Below are 22,342 nucleotides of genomic sequence, written 5' to 3' on the forward strand. Positions count from 1 at the left end.
TGGTCAGAGGAAATATGGTGACCCTCCTGCAGACTGCTTTGGAGAGGCTTCTTCTCTTGGGAGAGAAATATTTATCAACAATATCCCCAAATAATTCCATGAGGGCCACTTCACACCATAGAAACGCAGTCCGAATGCGTTCCAGATGCTTTTCTGCATGTGCGTTTTTGATGTGTTTCAGTGCGTTATTTGGTGCATTTTTGATGCAGTCCAGTGCATTTTCCCCCCTCTTTTCTCTTAACCTTAAGGGCCAGTTCACACCACATGCAGTCCAGTGCATTTTTGTTCTGCATCAAAAACATATGGAAAGTAGGTTATATGATTTACAATGGCATAGTTCACACTAGTGTGGTCAATTCCAGGGCTTTTCAGTTCCAGAAAAAAAGAACATGCTGCATTTCTCCTGCACTGGACTGTACTGAAACGCAGTAAAACGCATCAAAAATGCATTAAAACACACTGGAAAGCATCAAAAATGCACTGCACCCTAGTATAGTAAAATAAAAAAAGAAAGAAGAAAAAAAGAAATAAGAAAAAGAGCACATCGAAAAGCATCAAAAATGCGCATGCAGAAATGCATCGGATCCGGAGCGGATCTGGAGTATGTTTGTGGTGTGAACCAGCCCTAAATAAGGATGTGTGTTCCAGAGCGTTTTCAACGCTCCAAAAAATGCAGCGTGGTCTACTTTTTTTCTGGAACGCACTGGATCTGCAAGCACTGGTGCGAACTATGTCATTGAAAACCATATAATCTACTTTCCATGCGTTTTTGATGCAGAAAAAAAACACACTGGTGAACTGGCTCTGAAGATTAATGAATTCCACTTTTTCAGAGTTTTGTCTTATGATGACTTGTCTAGTGGACAGATTACTCAAGTTAATGAGATTTGTACAGCACTGGGTCTTCTTTCTGGGGAACTGGTGCCCAACTGTCTGGGTGGGCACTGACCTGAGTCGCCTAGGCTTGTCTAGGTTACTAGTTGTTAATTAGCATACAGGTTCATCACTGTTAGACGTTAGTTGCCAGCTGTTGATTAGCTTACACTTTATGTTTATGTTAGCTGTTTGTTATATGTACGGATGATATTACTGTTTTAAGTTAGCATTGTTTAGGATAATGTGATCAAGCTCTTAGCTGATTTTAAGCTTACAATAAAGTCAGTTCCAGTTTGCACCTAAGCTAATGTCGTCTAGTTCCTGGGTGCAATATTCAGCTATAATACCTGGTTCCAGAGTGGAGGAAGCTGTATCTTGGTGGAGGCACCCATGCTGGCGTTCCAGGCAGTCTGTAACCATTCCAAGCAAACAGTGGGGTGGATGAGGACATAAGAATGTGATGCTGTTGAAGATCTGGGACCTGGCTATTTACAGGCAAGATTAGTTTCGGCCATTTTGCCCTGCTATCAGCCGTTGGCCAGTCAATGCCTAGGATGGATTCTGCAGTTCTCCTATAAACCAGGCAAGTGGGTTACGTGAGTGCCGCTCATGTGCTTTATACCTCTTTTGTTTCATTCAAGCGGTTTATGTGATTAAGTGTCCTCCTTTCCGTTTTTTCCTGGTTTCCCTGGCTTTAGGGATCGCTGCTTCTCATGGCAGCTAGAGCGCAATTGAGTTCCAAGCCGCCACTCACTCTCCTTGGTTGCTCCTGTGCATTCGCTGGCCTTGGGCGAATACAAGGCTTGGTTTTGCGCATGTGCAGTTTTGTCAAGATAGCGGCGGTCATGCATGCCCAGAGATACCTCAGACGCTGCGCAGGAGTGTTGCGGACTGCGATGATGTCCTCAGTGGAAAATTTAAACAGCTGTCAGTGCTTTTGACATTGGGATTCTTTCACCAGTTTTTCCAGGCACTGTGTGCGATTGTCACAGGTATATGCTCTGCATTAACCCCTTGTGTGCTGCTTGTCTGTGGTCCTTGATTTCCTCACAGGACCTGAAGCGGAGTGTGCAAGATCTATCCCCATTAAAGAACTATCAATCAAGTCCACCTTTCTTCTGGCCATCACATCGGCAAAAAGTCTCGCCATTTTGGGCCCTTGGTCATAAAGGACCTTTCCTAATGTTCTTCCCAGATTGAGTGGTGCTGATACCTATGCTTGACTTAAATCCTAAGGGGACATCAGTCTTCCTCTAGACATGGATAAAAACTCTAAAGTTGTATCTACAAGCTACAGCTTCCTTCAGGATTTGAGATCATCTGTTCATCCTTTTTGTTGGAAAGAACAAAGGAAAACGTGCCTCATCTAGGAGGATTGCAGCATGGATTGTTCAAGCAATTCAATAGGCTTACAGAGCCAGGGGCTTGGCTCCTCCAGAGGCCGTGACAGCGCATTTCACCAGGAGTATGTCTACGTCTTGGGCAGCTTTGTGGCATGTGGCTCACTAATGCATACAGCCTGCTTCTTTATAATTTGTTATTTTTTGTTTGATTGTCCAGTCTGTTGATGGTACCAGTTAAAGCTTTTTGTTCAACATTTTCCCACCCATGGTCTGTATGGCTAGTTATTTCCCATTCGTATACTGCCATGGAATCTGTGAAATTTTCTATTAAATGCTTACTGCTATTTTACTTTCCTTATGGACTCCAAGGCAGCAGGAGTTCCCTCCCAGTGTCATGAGTAAGCTAGATACAGATTGCGGCCTGTGGCTTTGAGACAAATTTTATGGAAGTAGGGTAAACCCATAGATATACTGCCATGGAGTCCATTAGGAAATTATAGTAAGTATTTTAAAATAAATTTTCCTTTTTATCTTTATCAGTTCTGATCCAATGATTATAGTCTGATTCTGTGTATGCATGGGTGCTAAATTATATATTATTTTAATCTGCAGGTAAAAGCAACATGGTGGCCAAAGATGCTGCTAACCGCTGGACTGGTAAGCATTTGTACCCTACCACACAGGAAGACTCTAGAGGTGGACACGCTAAACCTAGATCAAATGTATTTATATAGAGAGGATTTACAGTATTTCAAAATTATTACAGAGCATCAGGGTAATGTCTGCCATAGTTTTTAGTTAGGTGTGTAGTAAAATATCGGTGCTACCCCTAGAGAAAAATGTGACTAGAGGTCGACCGATATGGGTTTTTCTCTGGCCGATGCCGATATTTAGAAATCATGGCGGCCGATAGCCGATATACGATGCCGATTTTTTTGGGCCGATATGTTAGGCCGATTTTATTTTATTTATTTTTTTTTTTCCTTTATTATTATTTTTTTTTTAATCCCCCTTGATCTAACACACCTTTCCCACTGGGGCGTTTTTCAGGCGCTTTTGGGCTAAAAATAGCACCTGTAAGGTGCCTGCAAAATGGCTCCCCTGCAGTCTGTGTGAAAGACAGAGTGCTTTCACACTGAGGCGATGCTCTGGCAGGATCTTAAAAAAAAAAAGTCCTGCAAGCAGCACGTTTGGAGTGGTGTATACCGCTCCTCCACCACTCCTGCCCATTGATATGAATGGGCACCACTGCCGAAGCGCATGCAATGCGATTTGGCAGCAGTGCTTCATGGGCGCATTTAACCTCTTCCTTGGCCGCTAGCTGGGTTATATGTGCCCCACTAGCAGCCAAATAGCACCGCTAAAATGATGGTAAAGAGCCACTAAAACTTGCGTTTTACCATCAACGCCTGCCCGCTCCAGTGTGAAAGCAGCCTTCATAAGTGATACAGAAAATTTCTTACATTTAAACATTTATTAAACAAAACAAACCTCCAATCAGTTTACTTGTATGTATGATTTAGATTAAAAAAAAAACCTATATATTAAATAAAAACAGATAGTCAAAACTTTTGGACAAAAAAAAAAAAATGGGCTAACTTTACTGTTTTTATTTTATTTTTATTTTTTAAATAGTGTATTTTTTTCCCCAAAAAAAATGCATTTGAAAGACCTCTGTGCAAATGCCGTGTGACATAAAATATTGCAACAACCGCTATTTTATTCCCTAGGATCTCTGCTAAAAAAATATATATAATTTTTGGGGGGTCTAAGTCAGGGGTTGACAAATTTGCTTGGAATCTAGGAGCCAGCTTAAAAAGTTAGGAGCCAGGTCCGTGACGGCGATCCGGACCTGTCCCTGGCCTGACATGGAGACGAGTGAGGGGAAGATAGCAGCGCCGTCGCCGCCCCCCCCCGTCTCCAAGTCATTGCCCATAGCTCTTAGAGGGACATTTTATTTATTTTTTTCAAATGACAATTTTTTTTTCAATTGCATTTTAGTGTAAATATGAGATCCGAGGTCTCTCTGACCCCAGATCTCATATTTAAGAGGACCTGTCATGCTTTTTCTATTACAAGGGATTTTTACATTCCTTGTAATAAGAATAAAAGTGACACAACATTTTTTTTAAAAGAACAGTGGAAAAAAAAAAAAAAAAAGTTAAAATAAGAAGAAAAAATAATAATTTTTAAACGCACCCTGTCCTGCCCGCATATAAAATCGGTGTTCGAACCACACATAGGAGGTAGCGCCGTGATCGGTAGAGCGAGAGCAATAATTCTAGCCCCAGACCTCCTCTGTAACTCAAAACGTGCAACCTGTAGAATTTTTTTAAACGTCGCCTATGGAGATTTTAAAGGGTAAAAGTTTGTCGCCATTCCATGAGCGGGTGCAATTTTGAAGCGTGACATGTTGGGTATCAATTTACTCGGCGTAACATTATCTTTCACAATATAAAAAATAATTGGGCTAACTTTACTGTTGTCTTATTTTTTTATTAACTAAATTATTTTTCCCAACAAAAGTGCGCTTGTAAGTCCGCTGCACAAATACGGTGTGACAGACAGTATTGCAACAACCACCATTTTATTCTCTAGGGTGTTAGAATAAAAAATATATATAATGTTTAGGGGGTTCTAAATAAAGGGAAGAAGAGGCAGGTAATATAAAACAGAGGAATCTTCATTAGCATTGCTGGTTTGTCATACCAACGGCGACCACAAGAGGGCGCCAGATTCCATAAGGAATCATAGGACCGCAGAAGGCCTCAAAGCCGCGGCCTAAATTTTCGGCCGTCGGCGGAACGGCCCGACGCGATCACGCTGGGGGGGTCCACAGAGACAGGATACCCCCAGCTGTGCTGCCCCAGGCGCAAGGTCGCTATTTCTAGTCGCCAATGCGACCTGGCACCCGGGTTTTGTCGAGCCCTGGTCTAAGTGATTTTATGGCAGAAAATACAGGATTGTAGTGTCAGAAAAGATTTAGTCTTTAAATGGTTAAACTGAGAACTTCTACACACTGAGATGACTTCATTCATTCAAGTGTAAACATTGTATCTTTCTGTTCTTTTCTTGGCAGCCTGCCCAGAGAGGAGGAAAGTGTTTCTATGACGACTCAGGCAACTTACACTGACTTCTATACAGAAGTCATTTCAAAGTCCTGCTGTAGTTCTAAATCGGCTTTTTATCAGCACAATCGGCCGATGCCGATTATTTAAAAAACTGCAAATATCGGCCGATATATCGGTCGACCTCTAAATATGACACACTGGTGCTGCAACTTAAATAGCCTGAATATTCAGCTAATAACGTGTATAAAAATAAAAATGTGCAACCAAACATATTTATTTATTTTTATAGATATATATATGATATATAAAAACTCCCTTAATATAAAAGTGAAGGGTGATAATGATATCACTTCAAAAAATAAAAAGTCCAAAACAAAGTGCTCCAATAGTGAGCGGTATTACAGGACACTGAAGAAATCACTTGCCAGATTCGATGGATCTCAAATTATAGGGATCAAACAAGCTCATCACAGGATCCCTCAGATCAGGGATATTCCTCCACAGGTTCATCCAATGCAGGGATCCTTGTAATACAGCGAACTCTCCAGCGGAATAGTTAGTCTTGTAGCTGCAACAATATCCTTATCCAGGAAATCTCCAGCAGTGGGGTAAATCGTATGATAGAAGAGAGAGGCTTCATGGTGCAGTGCTCCAGTTAAAAATGTATTGAAAAACATCTTGGGCACTGACATCCAAAAAAGAAAGTGAACAGTACATTCAAACAGCCGTGGCTCAAGCCAGCCAGCTGGTACGTGGTGACGTCAAGAACAAGTGCTCCACCCAACGCGTTTCCCCATACAAGGCATCGTCTGGCAGCGCTCCATGAAAGCCTCTCTTTTCTATCCTATGATTTACCCAACTGCTGGAGATTTCCTGGTTAAGAATCTTGTTGCAGCTACAGGACAACTATACCGTTGAAGAGTTTGCTGTATTGGATGAACTTGTGGAGGAATATCCCTGGTCTGAGTGATCCTGTGATGAGTTTGTTTGATCTCTATAATTAGAGATCCATCGAATCTGGTAAGTGGCGTTGTTTGTTTTACTTTATGGATAGAAGCATCAAGTGATTTTTTTTTCTGTGTGGACTTTTTGTGTTTTGAAGTGTACTGTTATCACATATTATTACCTTTCCCTATTATATTAGGGGAGCTAGATATATTGTTTGCGCAATTTTTCTTTTTATACACAGTTTTTAGTTACACTTGAGGTAGTGGTTTAGAGAAAGTTTGATGTGGTAGAAAGGTGAAAATGTTTTTTTGTATCATTTGGAGATCTAAATGAAAGTGTGATTAAGGTGTTTGGGCAATATAAAGTGCATTTTTTAATAGATTTTTATGTGGAGAAATCTTGGGTCAAATATGTCAATGTTTCTTAGCTTAGCTAACCTTTGCAAATCGATATAAAACAACCACATCCTGTATTGCAGTAAAGAACCGATCTTGCATACTGGTATGTCACAGTGTAATATCTATTCTGTGAAAGAGGCTTTGAGATTTGCCCACCCTTAAAGCAGAACGCCAGATTTTCAAAAAATCCCCCATTAGTACACCCCCCATACAAAACACTAAATAGTTATTACATTTTCGAAATTCCTTACCATTGAAGAGAAAAGTCTAATTGAATTTTCAGGAAGTCAGCTTTCTAATTCAAAAAATACATCCTGCATTCTGCCAGGGAGGAACTGTTAGAACAGTGATTGCATCATATCCTCTTCTCTTTCTCTAAACCATAATTGAAGTACATTTCCCATGAATATTTGGGATTGACGTGAATGTGGGGGTACACTAGGCCTGTACATGTGAATGTGAACTCACCCACTTCAACTTAAATCACACCCCTCATTCTCCAGCCAGCCATACTATTCAGTAACACACAGTAGGATAGATGGGTTACAGCCTTATAAATTCAAAGCATGTCTGTTCTCTCCCCTCCATCCACAACATGAGATAAATTTATTGCCCTTACTTGCTTTATGCTTTATGTAATCATTACTCCTCCTGCTGCAGCTTTGATATCTTTCTAACAGCAATCAGTGACCACCAGTGCAGCGTGTCGGTGACCACCAGTGCAGCGTGTCGGTGACCACCAGTGCAGCGTGTCGGTGACCACCAGTGCAGCATGTCAGGCATTATAGTGACTACCAGTGCAACATGTCGGTGACCACCAGTGCAGCTTGTCTGTGACCACCAGTGCAGCTTGCCCGCGGGCATTGGAACAGTGCGCTGTCAGTCAAAATGCCGGTCGGTGGGATGTTACGGCGATTGGTATTTCACATACAATACCTGTCACAGCCTGAGATCTGTGCTGTGTCATCAGAATGAGTTATGCCACTCTGCACGGAGATGGCAGGTGGGCGACGGCGAGGAGGGACTGTGTGGAGTGGGAGTGGTTACTGGCAGGGAGCAGAGGAGGAGGAGAGAGAAGGACACCTACTCCGCGGGTGGCACAGACCGAGAGCTGTGAGAACCCTCCACCCACTACGTCTCTATTTTCTCCGTGCTCGCTGTACAGAACTACTGGTGGGAAGTGGCAAGTCCGCTGGCTGAGGATACAGGAGGAATAGCAGCCAGCAGTCTTGCAAACAGAAGGGCAAAAACTTATTTCTCTTATGTTCACAGACTAACACAGCTCCTCTCTTTAGACCATTGGGTTGTTACGCCACCTTTAGGAGAGGACTAGGCATAACATGTAATGAAAAAACTCAGAACTTCTAGATCCGCCCAAGGGGCGGTCCCTTTGGTAACAACCCCTCAGTTTGTTTTTTTCAGCTTCGGTTTTATTTTGCCTAGTGAAGGAGAAGGACCTAGGAACCCTGACGGGCCCATCGGTCCATGTTTTTTTCTGCAGAAGCTTTGCTTTTTGAGCAAGTTTAAAGATCCTGTGATCTGCTATCAACAGCCGGCTGGGTGACAGGCTGGATACTCTTATCCTTGTAGTCTCCACAGCCTGGCCAGCAAGCGTGTGCAGACCAGAGCTCCGCTCTGGGTCGGCCACGACAGGTCTCAGCTCCAGAGGCTGTCGGTGAGTGTTAATGCTCCGGGGCTCACATATGCCTGGGCTACTGATGTCCGTGTCACAGTGTGCTAGGCCAGCAGCCACCCCGTACTGATCGGAGAATGGGTCTGTGATGAAATTTCTCCCAGCTCTGCAGGACTGGTAAGTACAGCTCTCCCTGCTTTGGTGGGGCTGAGCAGCCGGGCATTCTCTGGGAGGTCGATTTCGGGGGTCCCTCACCACCCTCTCTTCTCTCCCTGTCCCTATCTTCCCTCCCTCCCTCCCTGTGGGGGATGCTGCATGAAGCTGCTGAGCGGTGTGTGTGTCATATGCAGGGGCTCTCCGGGGTGGGGGCTCTCACCTGGGGGGGACTGCGCTGGCTGGCCGTGCCCTGGATGTGTGTGAATCTCTCCCTGGGGGTGTCTGGAGTCTGTGCCTGTCGATCGCTGCAGTGCTGTTCACCGCCATTTCTCTGTCTGTTTTGTTTCACTATCCCTCATGGTATACAGTGTTCGGCGGCCATCTTTGGTGGGGCAAGGAGCAGCATGCTTCCCTGTAGCTCGGCAGCCATTTTCCCTGTGTTTATGTAGGCTTGGCAGGCATTTTCTTGAAGCCTGAGCATGTTTTTGATCAGTTTCAGCGCCATTTGCAGCAGCTCTGGACAGCGCAGTGGGTTCTCCTATGCACCTGGGAGCTGACACAGGACACAGGCACTACTAGCTGGACAGCGCAGAACCAGTCAGGGTGGTGAGTCCTGTGGGAAAGAGCCTCTCAGCCAGCAGCAGTTAGGAGGGTGGGACCATCACTGTCCTAAGTCCCCATGAGGTGGCAGACAGGCTAGTGTCAGCATGGCTTCAGAAACTGGTGTTTCTTCCCCCGAAATCCAGGCAATTGCAACCGGTACACCTGCAGACTGTGCAGTGGCTCTGGACACTTTGTTGGTGGTCCTCAATTCGTTTGTTGCCAAAATGGAGGCGGTGCATGGGCGCAAGGTGGTAAAAAGCGACCCCTGCCCCCCCGTCCTCCTGGGAGAGCTCTGAAGCAGACTCAGGCCCAGCTGAGGCTGGTAACCCCTGCTCTGTCGTGTCAGATGACACGGACCAGGACCGTTCGGACAGTTAGGATGAGTACCCGTCCGGTTCCGTGCACGAAAAATCGCTTGTTGGAGCACTTATCACAGCTGTGCATGATACCCTGAAGATTCAGGAGCCAGCAGATCCCTCTGCTGATGTAGCGGTCCCTTTTGGGTCCCGTAAGCCAGCCCGTTCACCTAAGGTGTTCCCGTATCTGACTTATTTTGATAAGTTAATTTACAAGGAATGGGGTCGAATGCAACTGACCTTTTCGGTCCCCAAATACATGGCGGTGCGTTACCCCTTTGAGGAGAGCCTTCTCAAAGAATGGCCTGCTCCTCCGGTCGTTGGCCCCCCAGTATCCAGGTTAAACAAAGTAACCACGATCCTGGTAGAGTGGACTCCTGCATTTAAGGATCCCACAGACAGGAAGGCCGAGGCAGTGGCTCATTTCTTGTTTATGGTTGTGGGGTCAACCATGCGACCAGTACTGGCATCCGCACTTGTGTCGCAGACACTGACCGAGTGGGCAAAACTGTTGCTCCGCAAATTGGGAGAACGGGCTTCTCCCTTCTACATGGAACTAGCAGACCAACTAGTGCAAGGTCTGAAGTACATTTGTGAAGCAGCCCTGGATACCCTTCTGCTGTTGTCCAGGGCTTCAGTGTCAGCTGTGGTGCTGAGGCGCCTAATTTGGTTAAAATGCTGGTCTGCTGACCAGGCATCCAAAAAAGCCCCGACGGATCTTCCCTTCCTTGGCGACCGGCTCTTTGGAGCCTCTTTGGATGACCTTTATTAAAAAGATGGTGGTAAGAGTACCCTACTCCCACAGGCCGGGAAGGCTAAGGAGCCACGCCGTAGGCAAGGGCCCTCTTGCTCTGCTCACAAATAGTTTTTTTCGTCCGCCTGGAGCTTTGAGCAAGCGTCCCCAGCCGACAGGATGACCTCTGAAGGTCCACAGCGTCCCTGGAACCGCAAGCCTGCGAGCAAAAATGCTACCGCATGAAGGTTTGCCCCCGCCCGCAACATGGGTGGGGGGTCGCCTTCGGGAGTTTACAGCCCAGTGGACCTCTCGGCTGTCCGACCAATGGGTCTGCGATCTGATTTCCTCCGGCTACAAGATAGAGTTCCTCTCTTGGCCGCAAAACAGATTCTTCCCCTCCAGCATACCCGTACTCCCGGCTCGCCAGGAGGCCTTTTGGGGACGGTAAGGGACCTGCTGAGTCGTGGGGTGATAGTACTGGTTCCGGAATCGGAACGTTTCCAGGGGTTCTACTCAAACCTGTTTATAGTCCCCAAAAAGGAAGGGGTACGTCCAATCTTGGACCTAAAAGCCCTCAATTACTTTGTGAAAGTACAGAGGTTCAGAATGGAATCAGTTCGCTCAGTAGTCATTGCACTCCATCAAGGGGACTCCCTGGCGTCCTTGGACATCCAGGATGCGTACCTGCACATACCCATATGCCTTCGGCATCAGAAGTTTCTGCGATTTACAGTCAGGGAAGCCCACTACCAGTAGTAAAACTCACAAGCTGCTTGACAAAAGAGTGCAGCCGTCACACCATGCATGGCTCTCCCAGCTGAGGAAACTTGTCACACTTTCGGTGACGTCATTTCCCCTCGCCTGAAGCTTTTTTGGGTCCCAAGCCTCGTGCCGACGCTCCTCCATCTCTGCAGGCCGGAAAAAACATCAGCACTGCTGGGACCAGCTGAGGACAGACTCACCAGGACTTAACATCATAAGGGAATGATTACACCGATGCCTCCCCCCCACCCCCCCTTGTATGGGACCAATACACCGCCTGTTTTTAACCACTGAAATGTGAGTTTTACTGCTATTGTTTGTATTAAAGAAACTGTTATACAGCCTGCACCCAGAGGCGCCTCTCTCTCTTTTTTGTTTACTACAGAGGAACTATAGAGCTCAGAAGAACATGGAAAGCATAGTTGGTGAAGGTAGAAGATAAAGGACATGGAAACATTTTTTCCCAGATTTCTGCCTTAAGCACCTTTATTGATGGTAAAAAATACGGTACCTAAAAATTTCTAGAGGTGACTCTTTGAAAGCCTATACAGGTTACCAGTTTATAGTTACGCAGGAGTTCTGGTGATAGAACTGTCTCTCTCTTTGACTTTTGCAGTGATTTGAATAAATCATGTGGTTTTAGCATACTACTCTATAGTCATTTGATAACTAGTGAAGGACCATAGAGGTGGGAATTATCCTGAGTGATGATCCCCAATTGGATGAGTTATGTTCTGTTGATCTCTTCTCATTTGGAGATCATTACTGTTTCTTAACGGAACTGGCACACTTGTGTGTGAGGTGGTTTGGGATTTTTACACATGGACTTTCATAATTTTCAAGATTTCACATTTGTTTTTTTTTATATTTCTCTTTAAAGTTCACTTTTTTTTTTATGCATAAGTCAAATACAGTTGTGCTCATAAGTTTACATACCCTTGCAGAATTTGATTTCTTGGCCATTTTTTAGAGAATATGAATGATAACACAAAAACTTTTCTTTCACTCGTGGTTAGTGTTTGGCTGAAGCCATTTATTATCAATCAGCTGTGTTTACTCTTTTTAAATCGTAATGACAACAGAAACTACCCAAATGACCATGATCAAAAGTTTACATACCCTGATGATTTTGGCTTGATAACATGCACACAATTTGACACAAAGGGGTTTGAATGGCTATTAAAGGTAACCATCCTCATATGTTATCTGTTTACTTGTAATTAGTGTGTGTGTGTGTGTGTGTGTGTGTGTATATAAAAGGTCAATGAGTTTCTGGACTCCTGACAAGACCCTCTTTCATCCAGTGCTGCACTGACGTTTCTGGATTCTGAGTCATGGGGGAAGTAAAAGAATTGTCAAAGGATATGAGGGAAAAGCTAGTTGAACTGTATAAAACAGGAAAGGCATATAAAAAGATATCCAAGGAATTGAAAATGCCAATCAGCAGTGTTCAAACTCTAATCAAGAAGTGGAAATTGAGGGGTTCTGTTGAAACCAAACCACGGTCAGGTAGACCATCTAAAATCTCAGCCACAACTTCCAGGAAAATTGTTTGGGATGCAAAAATAAGACCCACAAATAACTTCTGGTGAAATACAGGACACTCTGAAAACATGGAGTGGCTGTTTCAAGATGCACAATAAGGAGGCACTTGAAGAAAGATGGGCTGCATGGTCCAGTCACCAGAAAAAAGCTATTATTATGCAAATGCCACAATGTATCCCACTTACAATATGCCAAACAGCACAGAGACAAGCCTCAAACCTTCTGGCACAAAGTCATTTGGAGTGATAAGACCAAAATGTAGCTTTTTGGCCACAACCATAAACGTTATATTTGGAGAGGAGTCAACAAGGCCTATGATGAAAGGTATTTAGGTGGATCGCTGATGTTTTGGGGATGTGTGCACTACAAAGGCACAGGAAATTTGGTCAAAATTGATGTCAAGTTGAATGCAGTATGTTATCAAAAAATACTGGAGGAACATTTGCATTCATCAGCCAGGAAGCTGCACATGGGATGTACTTGGACATTCCAACATGACAATGATCCAAAACACAAGGCCAAGTAGACCTGTCATTGGCTACAGCAGAATAAAGTGAAGGTTCGGGAGTGGCCATCTCAGTCTCTTGACCTCAATATCATTGAGCCACATTGGGGAGATCTCAAACATGCAGTTCATGCAAGACAGCCGAAGAATTTACAGGAACGAGAGGCTTATTGCCAAGAGGAATGGGCAGCTTTACCATCTAAGAAGATAAAGAGCCTCATCCACAAATACCACAAAAGACTTCAAGCTGTCATTGATGTTAAAGAGGGCAATACACGGTATTAAGAATGGTTGGTTTGTTATTTTTAACTTTAGCGTTATCATTCATATTCTCTGAAAAATGCCCAAGAAATCATAAATTCTGCCAGGGTATGTAAACTTATGAGCACAACTGTATATGTTATGGGACTGTTATTTCACCATTTGTGATGCTCATTGTTCATTATAGTTTAATATCCGTTAACTTTATTCCTGACACACATATTTTGTATTGGTCTCTACAAAGATATTCGTTTTGCGCAACTTTTAATTTAATTAAAAGTGATCCATTGTCAGTGTAAGCCTTTCGGGTCACCTTTACCTAAAAGAAAATCACTGGCTGAAAAGCACAATATAAGGATCATGACTGTAGCTGCAGTCGTGATCCTGTTATAGCCACTTCAACTCAGGGCCATTTATAAACAGCCCAAGGGACAGGAAGCGGTTATGGGCCCAGCTGAAAAGTGGTTGAGATACTTTTGCAGAGCTCTATTCTCATTAGCGAGTCCTGCTGCACACCCAACTCTGGTTGTAATTTTACTTTTTTTTTTAACCCTTAAAAATAATCAAGCCACTACTGCAGTTGGTCCCTTACTGAATGTGTGGAAGAGATGGCTGTAACATTAAATTATAGCTGTGATGGTTTTCTGGAAACCTTTAATCTCATCTCACATATGCCTCAAGGGTTTTACTAAAACCTGTTCACTCCTTGCTGAAAGGGGGCATTAACCCTATCTTAGATCTCAAAGCTCTGAATGCTTATATTCAAGTACAAAATTCCTGAAAGGATGAGTCAGGAAATTTTTTCTGACTTTTAGAAGATTCTTATGATGGATGTCAGACTGTTGGGCTGAGGTGAAATCCTGCACAGCTTTGTTGTCGGATGAATATCGGCTCCCAGTAAACACCTCAGAGCTTCAGGTGATCTGACTATCCCTTCAGTGTTTGGCCATCCTGTTTTAAGAGTCATCTGACCCTGATTCAGTAGGGCAGATCCATGGCAATGGCTTACATCAACCATCGGGGAGGAACTAAAAGTCCTACTGAAGAAAGAGAAGGTAGAGCAGATCCTGTCACATTGCAGAATTGTCAACCCCATACTTTCCAGGCAAAGGCAACTTGAAGGCAGATTTCATCAGCTACCAGTGCCCGCAAATTGGGAGCTTGAGGTGTTCCTAGATTACTGGTTCAAGGAGAAGCTAGACAGGTTGGTATCTAGGTCCCTTGGCAGAAGCGGTGGATGAATGCAGTAGCTTGGTGGGCTCTGTACACTGATCTTTGTATTTCCTCCTGTGAAACCTCTTCCTCATATGCTCTGCAGAATCGACATAGAGGGCACTCTGGTTATCTTTATTGCTCTGCACTGGTCCAGGTGAATGTGGCATACCAACCTGGAAAACATTCTGGCAGAAGCGACGGGGACTTTTCTGCGTCCTTAATTACTATGATGCTTGAAGCTTGAAAGTCCTCTTCCTGCAAGTTCTGTCATCAGGCGTGAAAGACATCCTGTAGTTCACTTGATGTAAGTCTTCAGGCTGCACATCAGTAGCTTCTCTGTGGGACAAATCATTTTCTTCCTGCAACTGGGTTTGGACCAGTATTTGGCTTTAAACACGGTCAAGGACCAGGTGTCTGCTCTTTTCATTCTATTTCATAAACATTTAGCACTTCGCTCTTTGAATAAGGCCTTTGTATGCGGGGTCTCCCATGTAACAACCCCGGTCTTTCCCCACCGACTCTGAGATCTGAATCTGGTTCACTGTTTGTTTCTTTTTTAAACCGTTTGAACTCATTAAATACATTTCTCTATCTACTATCACACATAAAGTGGTTTTCCTTGTAGCTATCATTTCTGTGAAGTGAGTTTATGAACTGTGGCAGCTTTATCTGGCAAATAACCCTATTTTGGTTTTGCATAGGGACAGGGTGGTGTTGGGACCCAGGACTTCTTAAGATAGTTTCTTTTTTTTTTTTACCTCAACCAAGACATTGTTCTCCTGTGCCTCTATTCGTCTGCTGTTCATGAAGGGAAAAATAAACCTCCGTTGTCTAGTCTAGATGCGATTTGGGCTCCATGAATATATGCCTCGGCCACAGCTTCTTTCAGAAAGACTGCTTGCTTTTTGTCATTCTGGGTGGACCCCAAAGGGATGCCTCAGCATCTTGCTACATAATCTCTAGTTAGCTTAGATAGACCATCATTCAAGCTTATAGTTTAAAGGATTGGGTTCCACCCTTTACTATCGAGGTGCAGAGCCTCATTTGATGCCAGCTTAGAGTGTAAAGTAATTCATATAGATTTTTGCGCAGCAGACATTTTGCAGTTCTGTATTTTTTTTATTTATTTTTGGCCTGTTAAGCATATTTTTTTTTTTGCTTTGTCCTCCGTAGGACTGCTTCTGGATGTTCCAAAGAGTAAAGACTTTGTGTGACCCTCAATAGATTAGAGAGCAAATAGGATTTTGTGTTCACTGTAAAAAATATATTCTTGGAGTCCTTTGAGGGACACAATTCCCACTTCTATGTTTATGATCATGCTCTTCATATTGCTTTGCTACAAATCCACTACAGGTAGGTAAAGGTAATTCACATTTATACAGTGCCTACTGGCTGGGGTATAGTAATATGTATTGGCCATTTCTGTTCTATAATGTCTAGTAATAAATAGCGTGCACTCGGGGGGGGGGGGGGGGGTGTAATCACTGCTTTGTAACTGCACACACTTGCACATAATGTGTCCTGGCTTTTTGTAATATTGGATTGGTATCAGAATATGAGTTTTGCCTGCCATTACAACACAGTGCCCAAACACCAATCTCCACTCCACTGTACCATGAGTATATTGCATAGTACACCATTCAATTTAGTATCCTGAAATATTTGAACTCTTATTGTGATTTTGACACAATGCTCTTTATTCATCATGTATTTACAGACAACATATTTGCTGTAAAATCCTGGGCCAAGAAAAAGTTTGGTTTCGAAGAAAGGAAGATTGATAAAACTTTTGGCATACCTGAAGAATTTGATTATATTGACTGAATTCAGAATCATTGAGCTTGTTGTATACCTGTAGTAGTATTATACCCGTTGTAAGTATGTATAACTTCACTGATCTACATTACATTGAAGTAAATCGGTGAAAAACCTGGGAAATTCATACTAACCATATGAGGAAAAAATATATAAGCCCAAGTAACCTGCAGCAAAAAAGGCATGTCACTACAATCAGTAGATCATATATGTAAGCAGTTGTATATCTTTGGATCTACCAATCATTTTGACATGCAGTTTTCACAGAAATAACCATTACCTATGCATGTTTTCATCATTTATGTATTTTATTTACCTTTGTGTATATATGAAATAAGTTATTAAAATGTTTTTGAACTTGTAGCCATTATGTAACACAAAACTAACTGCTTAAAATGTGTTCCTGTAGATATGATAAAAATGCATTTTTCCCCTTAATCCATGATTGTTTTATTGACAGTAGCTATGCCACATAATTCATTGACAGAATTCTAGTGCAGATTGTTTTCTTAATTGCTTGTAAACTTGCTTGAAGCTGCTGTCATAGTACTTTACAATTGTTAGCTGATTTGTGTTCTTTATATATTAAATACACAATCGAAAAAGTAATTGGCTGATCTCAGAGTAACGTTTACTTGTAAGGAGGCTCAATTGGTTGTTTAAGGTAGTAGTTTGAACGATTAATGTAAACTGGAGCACATGGATGAAATGGTTACCCTTCGCAACAAGATTCCTTATTACATAAAATCCACCTGATTAGTTTCAATGGGCAACCCTTATGTTTTCGCCCTATAATCAGGTGCACAATTCTTCTTCAGTGAGAATTTTGTGCTGAAAATTGACCATACACAGGAAAAGGTCCTCTCCAATAATATTTTATTTTGTCTTCAGTTCTGTATACTTGTTCTGTACTTAAAATTAAATTAAAGCCCTTCTTTCAAGAACTGCAGCAGGCAGGCTCTTTATTGCAGAGATGTGCAACGCCCACCCCTCCCCTCCTCTTGTCCAAACACATCGCTTTGTATTATGTGAAGCCCTTCACAAAATACAAAGCCTTCTGTGAATGGACAGCTGGGGGGGGGCAGGAAAAACAGCTATTTGAGAAAGCAAAATCACTCCTGTCAGAGTACCAGGAGTATAGCAATAGCTGTACTCTGGGGCTCAGAGAAACTGTTGGAGATTAAAGAGATAACTCCACAAGGTGGCATGCACCTCATTGGACTGAACAATACAGTGCCTAGAAAAAGTATTCATACCCCTTGAAACTTTCCACATTTTGTCATATTGCAAACAAAAATGTAAATGTATTTTATTGGAATTGTATGTGATAGACCAACACAAAGTGGCTCATTATTATGAAGTGGAAAGGAAATAATAAATGGTTTTTATTTTTTTTTATTTTTTTTACAAATAAATATCTGATGGGGTTGTTGTCCTGCTGGAAGGTGCACCTTCGCCCCAGGCTCAAATCTTTTGCAGACTCTAAAAGGTTTTCTTCTAAGATTGCCCTGTATTTGGCTCCATCCATCTTCCCATTGACTCTGACCACAACATAATGCTGCCAACACTGTGTTTCACGGTGAGGATGGTGTGATCAGGGTGATGTGCCGTGTTATTTTTCTGCTACATATAGCGTTTTGCTTTTAGGCCAAAAAGCGAAATTTTGGTCTCATTTGACCAGAGTACCTTCTTCCACATGTTTGCTGTGTTCCCCACATGGCTTCTCACAAACTTCAAACGGGACTACTTTCTTTCGACAATGGTTTTCTTCTTGCCACTCTTCCAAAAAGGCCAGATTTGTGGAGTGCACAACTAAGCCCTTGTACGCGCGGATTTTGTCCGACTGATTTTGTCCGAAACTGTTGCATACACACGGTTGGACAAAGTTGTCGGAAAATCCGATCTTTCAGAACGTAATGACGTAATTTCGTTACGATGGGACTACGTTCACGCTACTAGCCAATAGCTTTGATGTAGGAATTTGATCTGAGCATGCGTGGCACTTTGTCCGATCGGAATTCTCTACACATGATCGGAGTATGTCTGATCGGAGCATTTTGACGGAAAATATTTCCAGCAAGTTGGAAAATTTGGTCCGACAGATATTCAGACGGAAACAGTCCGATGCAGACCACACACAGTTGGAATATCCGACAAAACGCTCCGATCGGACACATTCCGTTGGAATCTCCGATCGTGTGTACAAGGGCTTTTAGTTGTCCTGTGGACAGATTCTCCCACCTGAGCTGTGGATCTCTGCAGCTCCTCCAGAGATACCATGAGCCTCTTGGCTGCTTCTCTGATTAATGCTCTCCTTGCCTGGCCTGTCAATTTAGGTGGACAGCCATGTCTTGGTGGGTTTGCAGTTGTGCCATACTCTTTCTATTTTCGGACGATGGATTGAACAGTGCTCCATGAGATGTTCAAAGCTTGGGATATCCCTGATCTGTCTGGTGTGTTCCTTGGCCTTCATAATGCTGTTTGTTCACTAAGGTTTTCTAACAAACTTTTGGGGGCTTCACAGAACAGCTGTATTTATACTGAGATTAAATTACGCACAGGTTGACTCTATTTACTTATAAGGTGACTTTTGAAGGCAATTCCACTAGGTTTTAGTTAGGGGTATCAGAGTAAAGAGGCCTGAATACAAGTGCACGCCACACTTTTCAGATATTTATTTGTAAAAAATGTTGAAAACCATTTTATCATTTTCCTCCCACTTCACAATTTGCCACTTTGTGTTGGTATATCACATACAATCCCAAATAAAATAATTTGTTTTTGGTTGTAACATGACAAAATGTGGAACATTTCAAGGAGTATGAATACCTTTTCAGGGCACTGTAATTAAAATGAAGGTAACACACAGACATTAGATTCATTTTCAGAGATCTTTTGTAGATGAACATCTCACCTCACAATCGCATGTATTTCTTTAGACTAATATCAAAGCCAAAAAAATAACTAAGTTGTTAGCTACTCTTTTATTTATACATTTGTTTCCTCTAAATTGTGTTTTGGCAGACGGAAAGGGTACTATGGAGGTTGATTGTAATTTTCTTATTGCTATATTACCCATCCTGCTATCCCATCGGAGGGCTCTGCCAGCAGAAGGCATTTTGGAACTAAAGCTCTTAAGCTGGCCATAGACTGAAATGATCACTGCCAATTTGACCAAATTTCAATCCGCTATCTCTGCTCGACAAAAGTTGATTGTTTTAAATGCTGGAAAACTTTTTTCAATCTTTTCCCTTTAGCCTGCTGGCTGAAGAAAAACAACCCATCTATGGCCAGCTTTAGCCTGGTCCTAGTAAGGGGAGTGTGGTAAAAGTGAGTGTGTTCATTTTGAAGTTATGACCCACACCAGGCATATCTTGTAAATGCTAGCCATCATGAAGGGGTTCATTATTTAATAACATTAGGAAACTTGTGGAATAACTAACATGCTTTTTTATCATAATGTAAGTTTTGTATTTGAGTTGACCTTTTAATATACTGTATGTAGTGTATGCAAAGTCCCAAATACCAGCTAGGTGAAATTCTTCTTGATTTAACTCAGACTTAGAATTGGTTTGACTGACCTCCTATATGCAAATTTATAGTACATGATTTGTATGCCTGTTATGGTAACGACAGCCAAACGGGGACAAGGCCGATGTACCCTTTAACATGCTAAGCAGGTGTTCCAGTTATGTCAAGGTAAGTCCTCACAGTGTGACAAAACAGATCTGCTAAAACTGTAAGGAAGGCAGCTCATTTCTATATAGTTACCTTTTGTCTGCATGTTTTTGATTTTCTTAGTGCCACTTGTTCTCTACTTTACTTTTTTTTTTTACAACTCAAGTTTGAGTCACATGAAAACCGTGAACTCCCTGTGTATCTGTTTTTTAACAGTGGTTGAAAGAAACCGATTAACTGCACTGTGTTGCTCTTGAGCTTCTGCTAGTGGCTAGTCTAAACAATCTATATTTAATACAGTACCAAAGAAATAGAGAAGCACTGTACAGGACACAGGACTTGTATTCGTAGACTATGGGTCAGTAGAGGTGTGTCCATTAGGGGCACCACCCCCTCTGTCACGCCACCCCCTCTGTGTAGAATGCATACGTGCATAACATGAATCTATAGCGGCTGTAGCAATCCCCTATTCAGGCATCCAGCCCCTTTTTGAATGCCGAGCACCTGAATTCCAGCAGCGGGGGTGTTTTTTCTTTTTTTTTCTTTTGAAGCACCTGATTTGAGCCATAGATGAATGAATATTCGCTTTTATAACACTTAACCGCCTCTCAGCCAATCAGGAGGCGCGGGTCTAATGCCCATCACCTGATTGGTTGAAGGCACAGGTGCTCCGATTGGACACTGAACAGAAGAGAGTGAGACAAATGGAGGACACAGGAGCCACCGCCTGACCCACTGCTCACCCCACCATCCCACAGCTCGCTGCCTGATCCCCCACCAAGATGAGGTAAGTGCCGGGCAGTCGGAGTGGGCGGGGGGCTCGGTGGCTGCATTTGACGGGGCACAGTGGCAGCATCTGACGGGGCACATTGGCAGCATTTGATGGGCACAGTGGCGGCATTTGAGGTGTTTTTTCCCGTTTTTTAGTTTGTTTGCTCCCCCCAAAAATGTTGAGCACCAGCCGCCACTGCTATGGGTTATATGCAGGCTACCTTCAGTTGATTGGACACTGACAAAACACTAGCATGTACACATATAACTACTTTCACACTGTGTGACGCCAGTTTTTTTGCTAGTGTCCTCTTTTCTCTGAAATTTCAAACTCTTGCAAGATCTGACTGCTTATTTCCCTGGTCTAGCTAGAAGTTTCCAGGTAGGTTACTGTCTCTGTGTACTTTGAGGCCATACCCAGACCCCACTAATGATTGCTGCAATACACTCTCACCTTGGGACTTGTGCAATGTGTGTAGTTAGCCACAGGGTTATACAGGTGCAGGGCTGTTGTCCATTTCTATGGTTCCCAAACCCCTTCGGGAGTATGCCCATCCTGATGGGTGAAGGCTGGATCTTTAACAAGCCCAGCATTCTTGATAAAGTAAGAGGTACAGGGTTTTCCTGTATGTTTATAATGGTTCCTGGCTTTCATTAACACTATCCGCAATGAGTTGCACACTATGCAGTATAATGGGCATTGGAATTGGGAGTTATTCACTTTGTGATCTAATGTTTGTTGGTGCAAGTAATAAAAATGTAGTGTTTTTTCTCCTCTATTCTAGACTTGGTCTCAGGAGGATGAGGTAATGGTGTCAGGCTTCCTGAATGATACATTCCCACCTGACTCTATTGTGGAAAATGCACAAATCATTTTGCTGCATTACTGCCACCATTTTCTACAGAGAGACGGCCGCAGGAACATGGTCAGCCCCTGGGTTATTGTGGCTCCCTCATCCAGGCAGGCAAACACTATCCATTACACACTCCATAACCATGAATATCGATTCATGGTTATTAGGGATGCACCAATACCATTTTTTTTATTTATTTTTTACGAGTACCGAATCTTTTTGCACCAATATAAATTACTGATACCTACCGCAACTGTTTTGTTTACACTTCAGCTCTCAGCAATATTACAAAGCATTAAAAAGTTATGTGCAAATGAAATCTATACTTTTTTACATTTTTTCAGTGTGAAACTTGTAAATATATGTTAAAGGTGTAGAAATATTAATGAACGAAGCAAACAAAAAAAAGGTTTAATTATTGATAGTTTAAAAATTAAAAGTGAACAAACAAACAAAATCAGCAGGAAAATAATAATTAATTGGAGGAGAATAAGGAGTTAATTAAAGCTGATTAGAGTAAATTAAGGGTTAATAGGGGTTAAACAGAGGAACTTGACAGGTTGCTTTAACCACTTCAGCCCCGGAAGATTTTCCCCCTTAATGACCAAGCCATTTTTGTGATAAGGCACAACGTAGTTTTAACTGACAATTGTGCTGTTGTGCAACATTGTACCCAAATAAAATTGACGTCCCTTTTTTTCCCCCCACAAATAGAGCTTTCTTTTGGTAGTATTCGATCACTTCTGTGGTTTTTATATTTTTTGCACTATAAACAAAAAAAGACTGACAATTGTGGGGAAAAAAAAAACAATATTT

The 22,342-nt window shown here is 42.7% G+C and overlaps 1 protein-coding gene across 2 annotated transcripts in view; it reads left to right on the forward strand.

Annotated features, from left to right (window-relative positions):
• The window catches only part of MND1 (meiotic nuclear divisions 1), a 198,798-nt gene extending 181,966 nt beyond the window's left edge, over positions 1 to 16,832 (forward strand). The window contains exons 7-8 of one of the 2 annotated variants that reach the window (XM_077477063.1): positions 2,832 to 2,876; positions 16,126 to 16,832. In XM_077477063.1, coding sequence (XP_077333189.1) covers positions 2,832 to 2,876; positions 16,126 to 16,232 — 152 coding nt within the window. In that variant the 3' untranslated portion in view covers positions 16,233 to 16,832. The remainder of the gene's footprint in view (positions 1 to 2,831; positions 2,877 to 16,125) is intronic. The other variant, XM_077477064.1, reaches the window with a different exon arrangement.
• The last annotated feature ends 5,510 nt before the right edge of the window (positions 16,833 to 22,342 follow it).

Source organism: Lithobates pipiens, unplaced genomic scaffold (assembly GCF_037356315.1).
Source record: "Lithobates pipiens isolate NorthernLeopardFrog02 unplaced genomic scaffold, aLitPip1_a1.2 Scaffold_13, whole genome shotgun sequence".
Taxonomy (NCBI): Eukaryota; Metazoa; Chordata; class Amphibia; order Anura; family Ranidae; genus Lithobates; species Lithobates pipiens.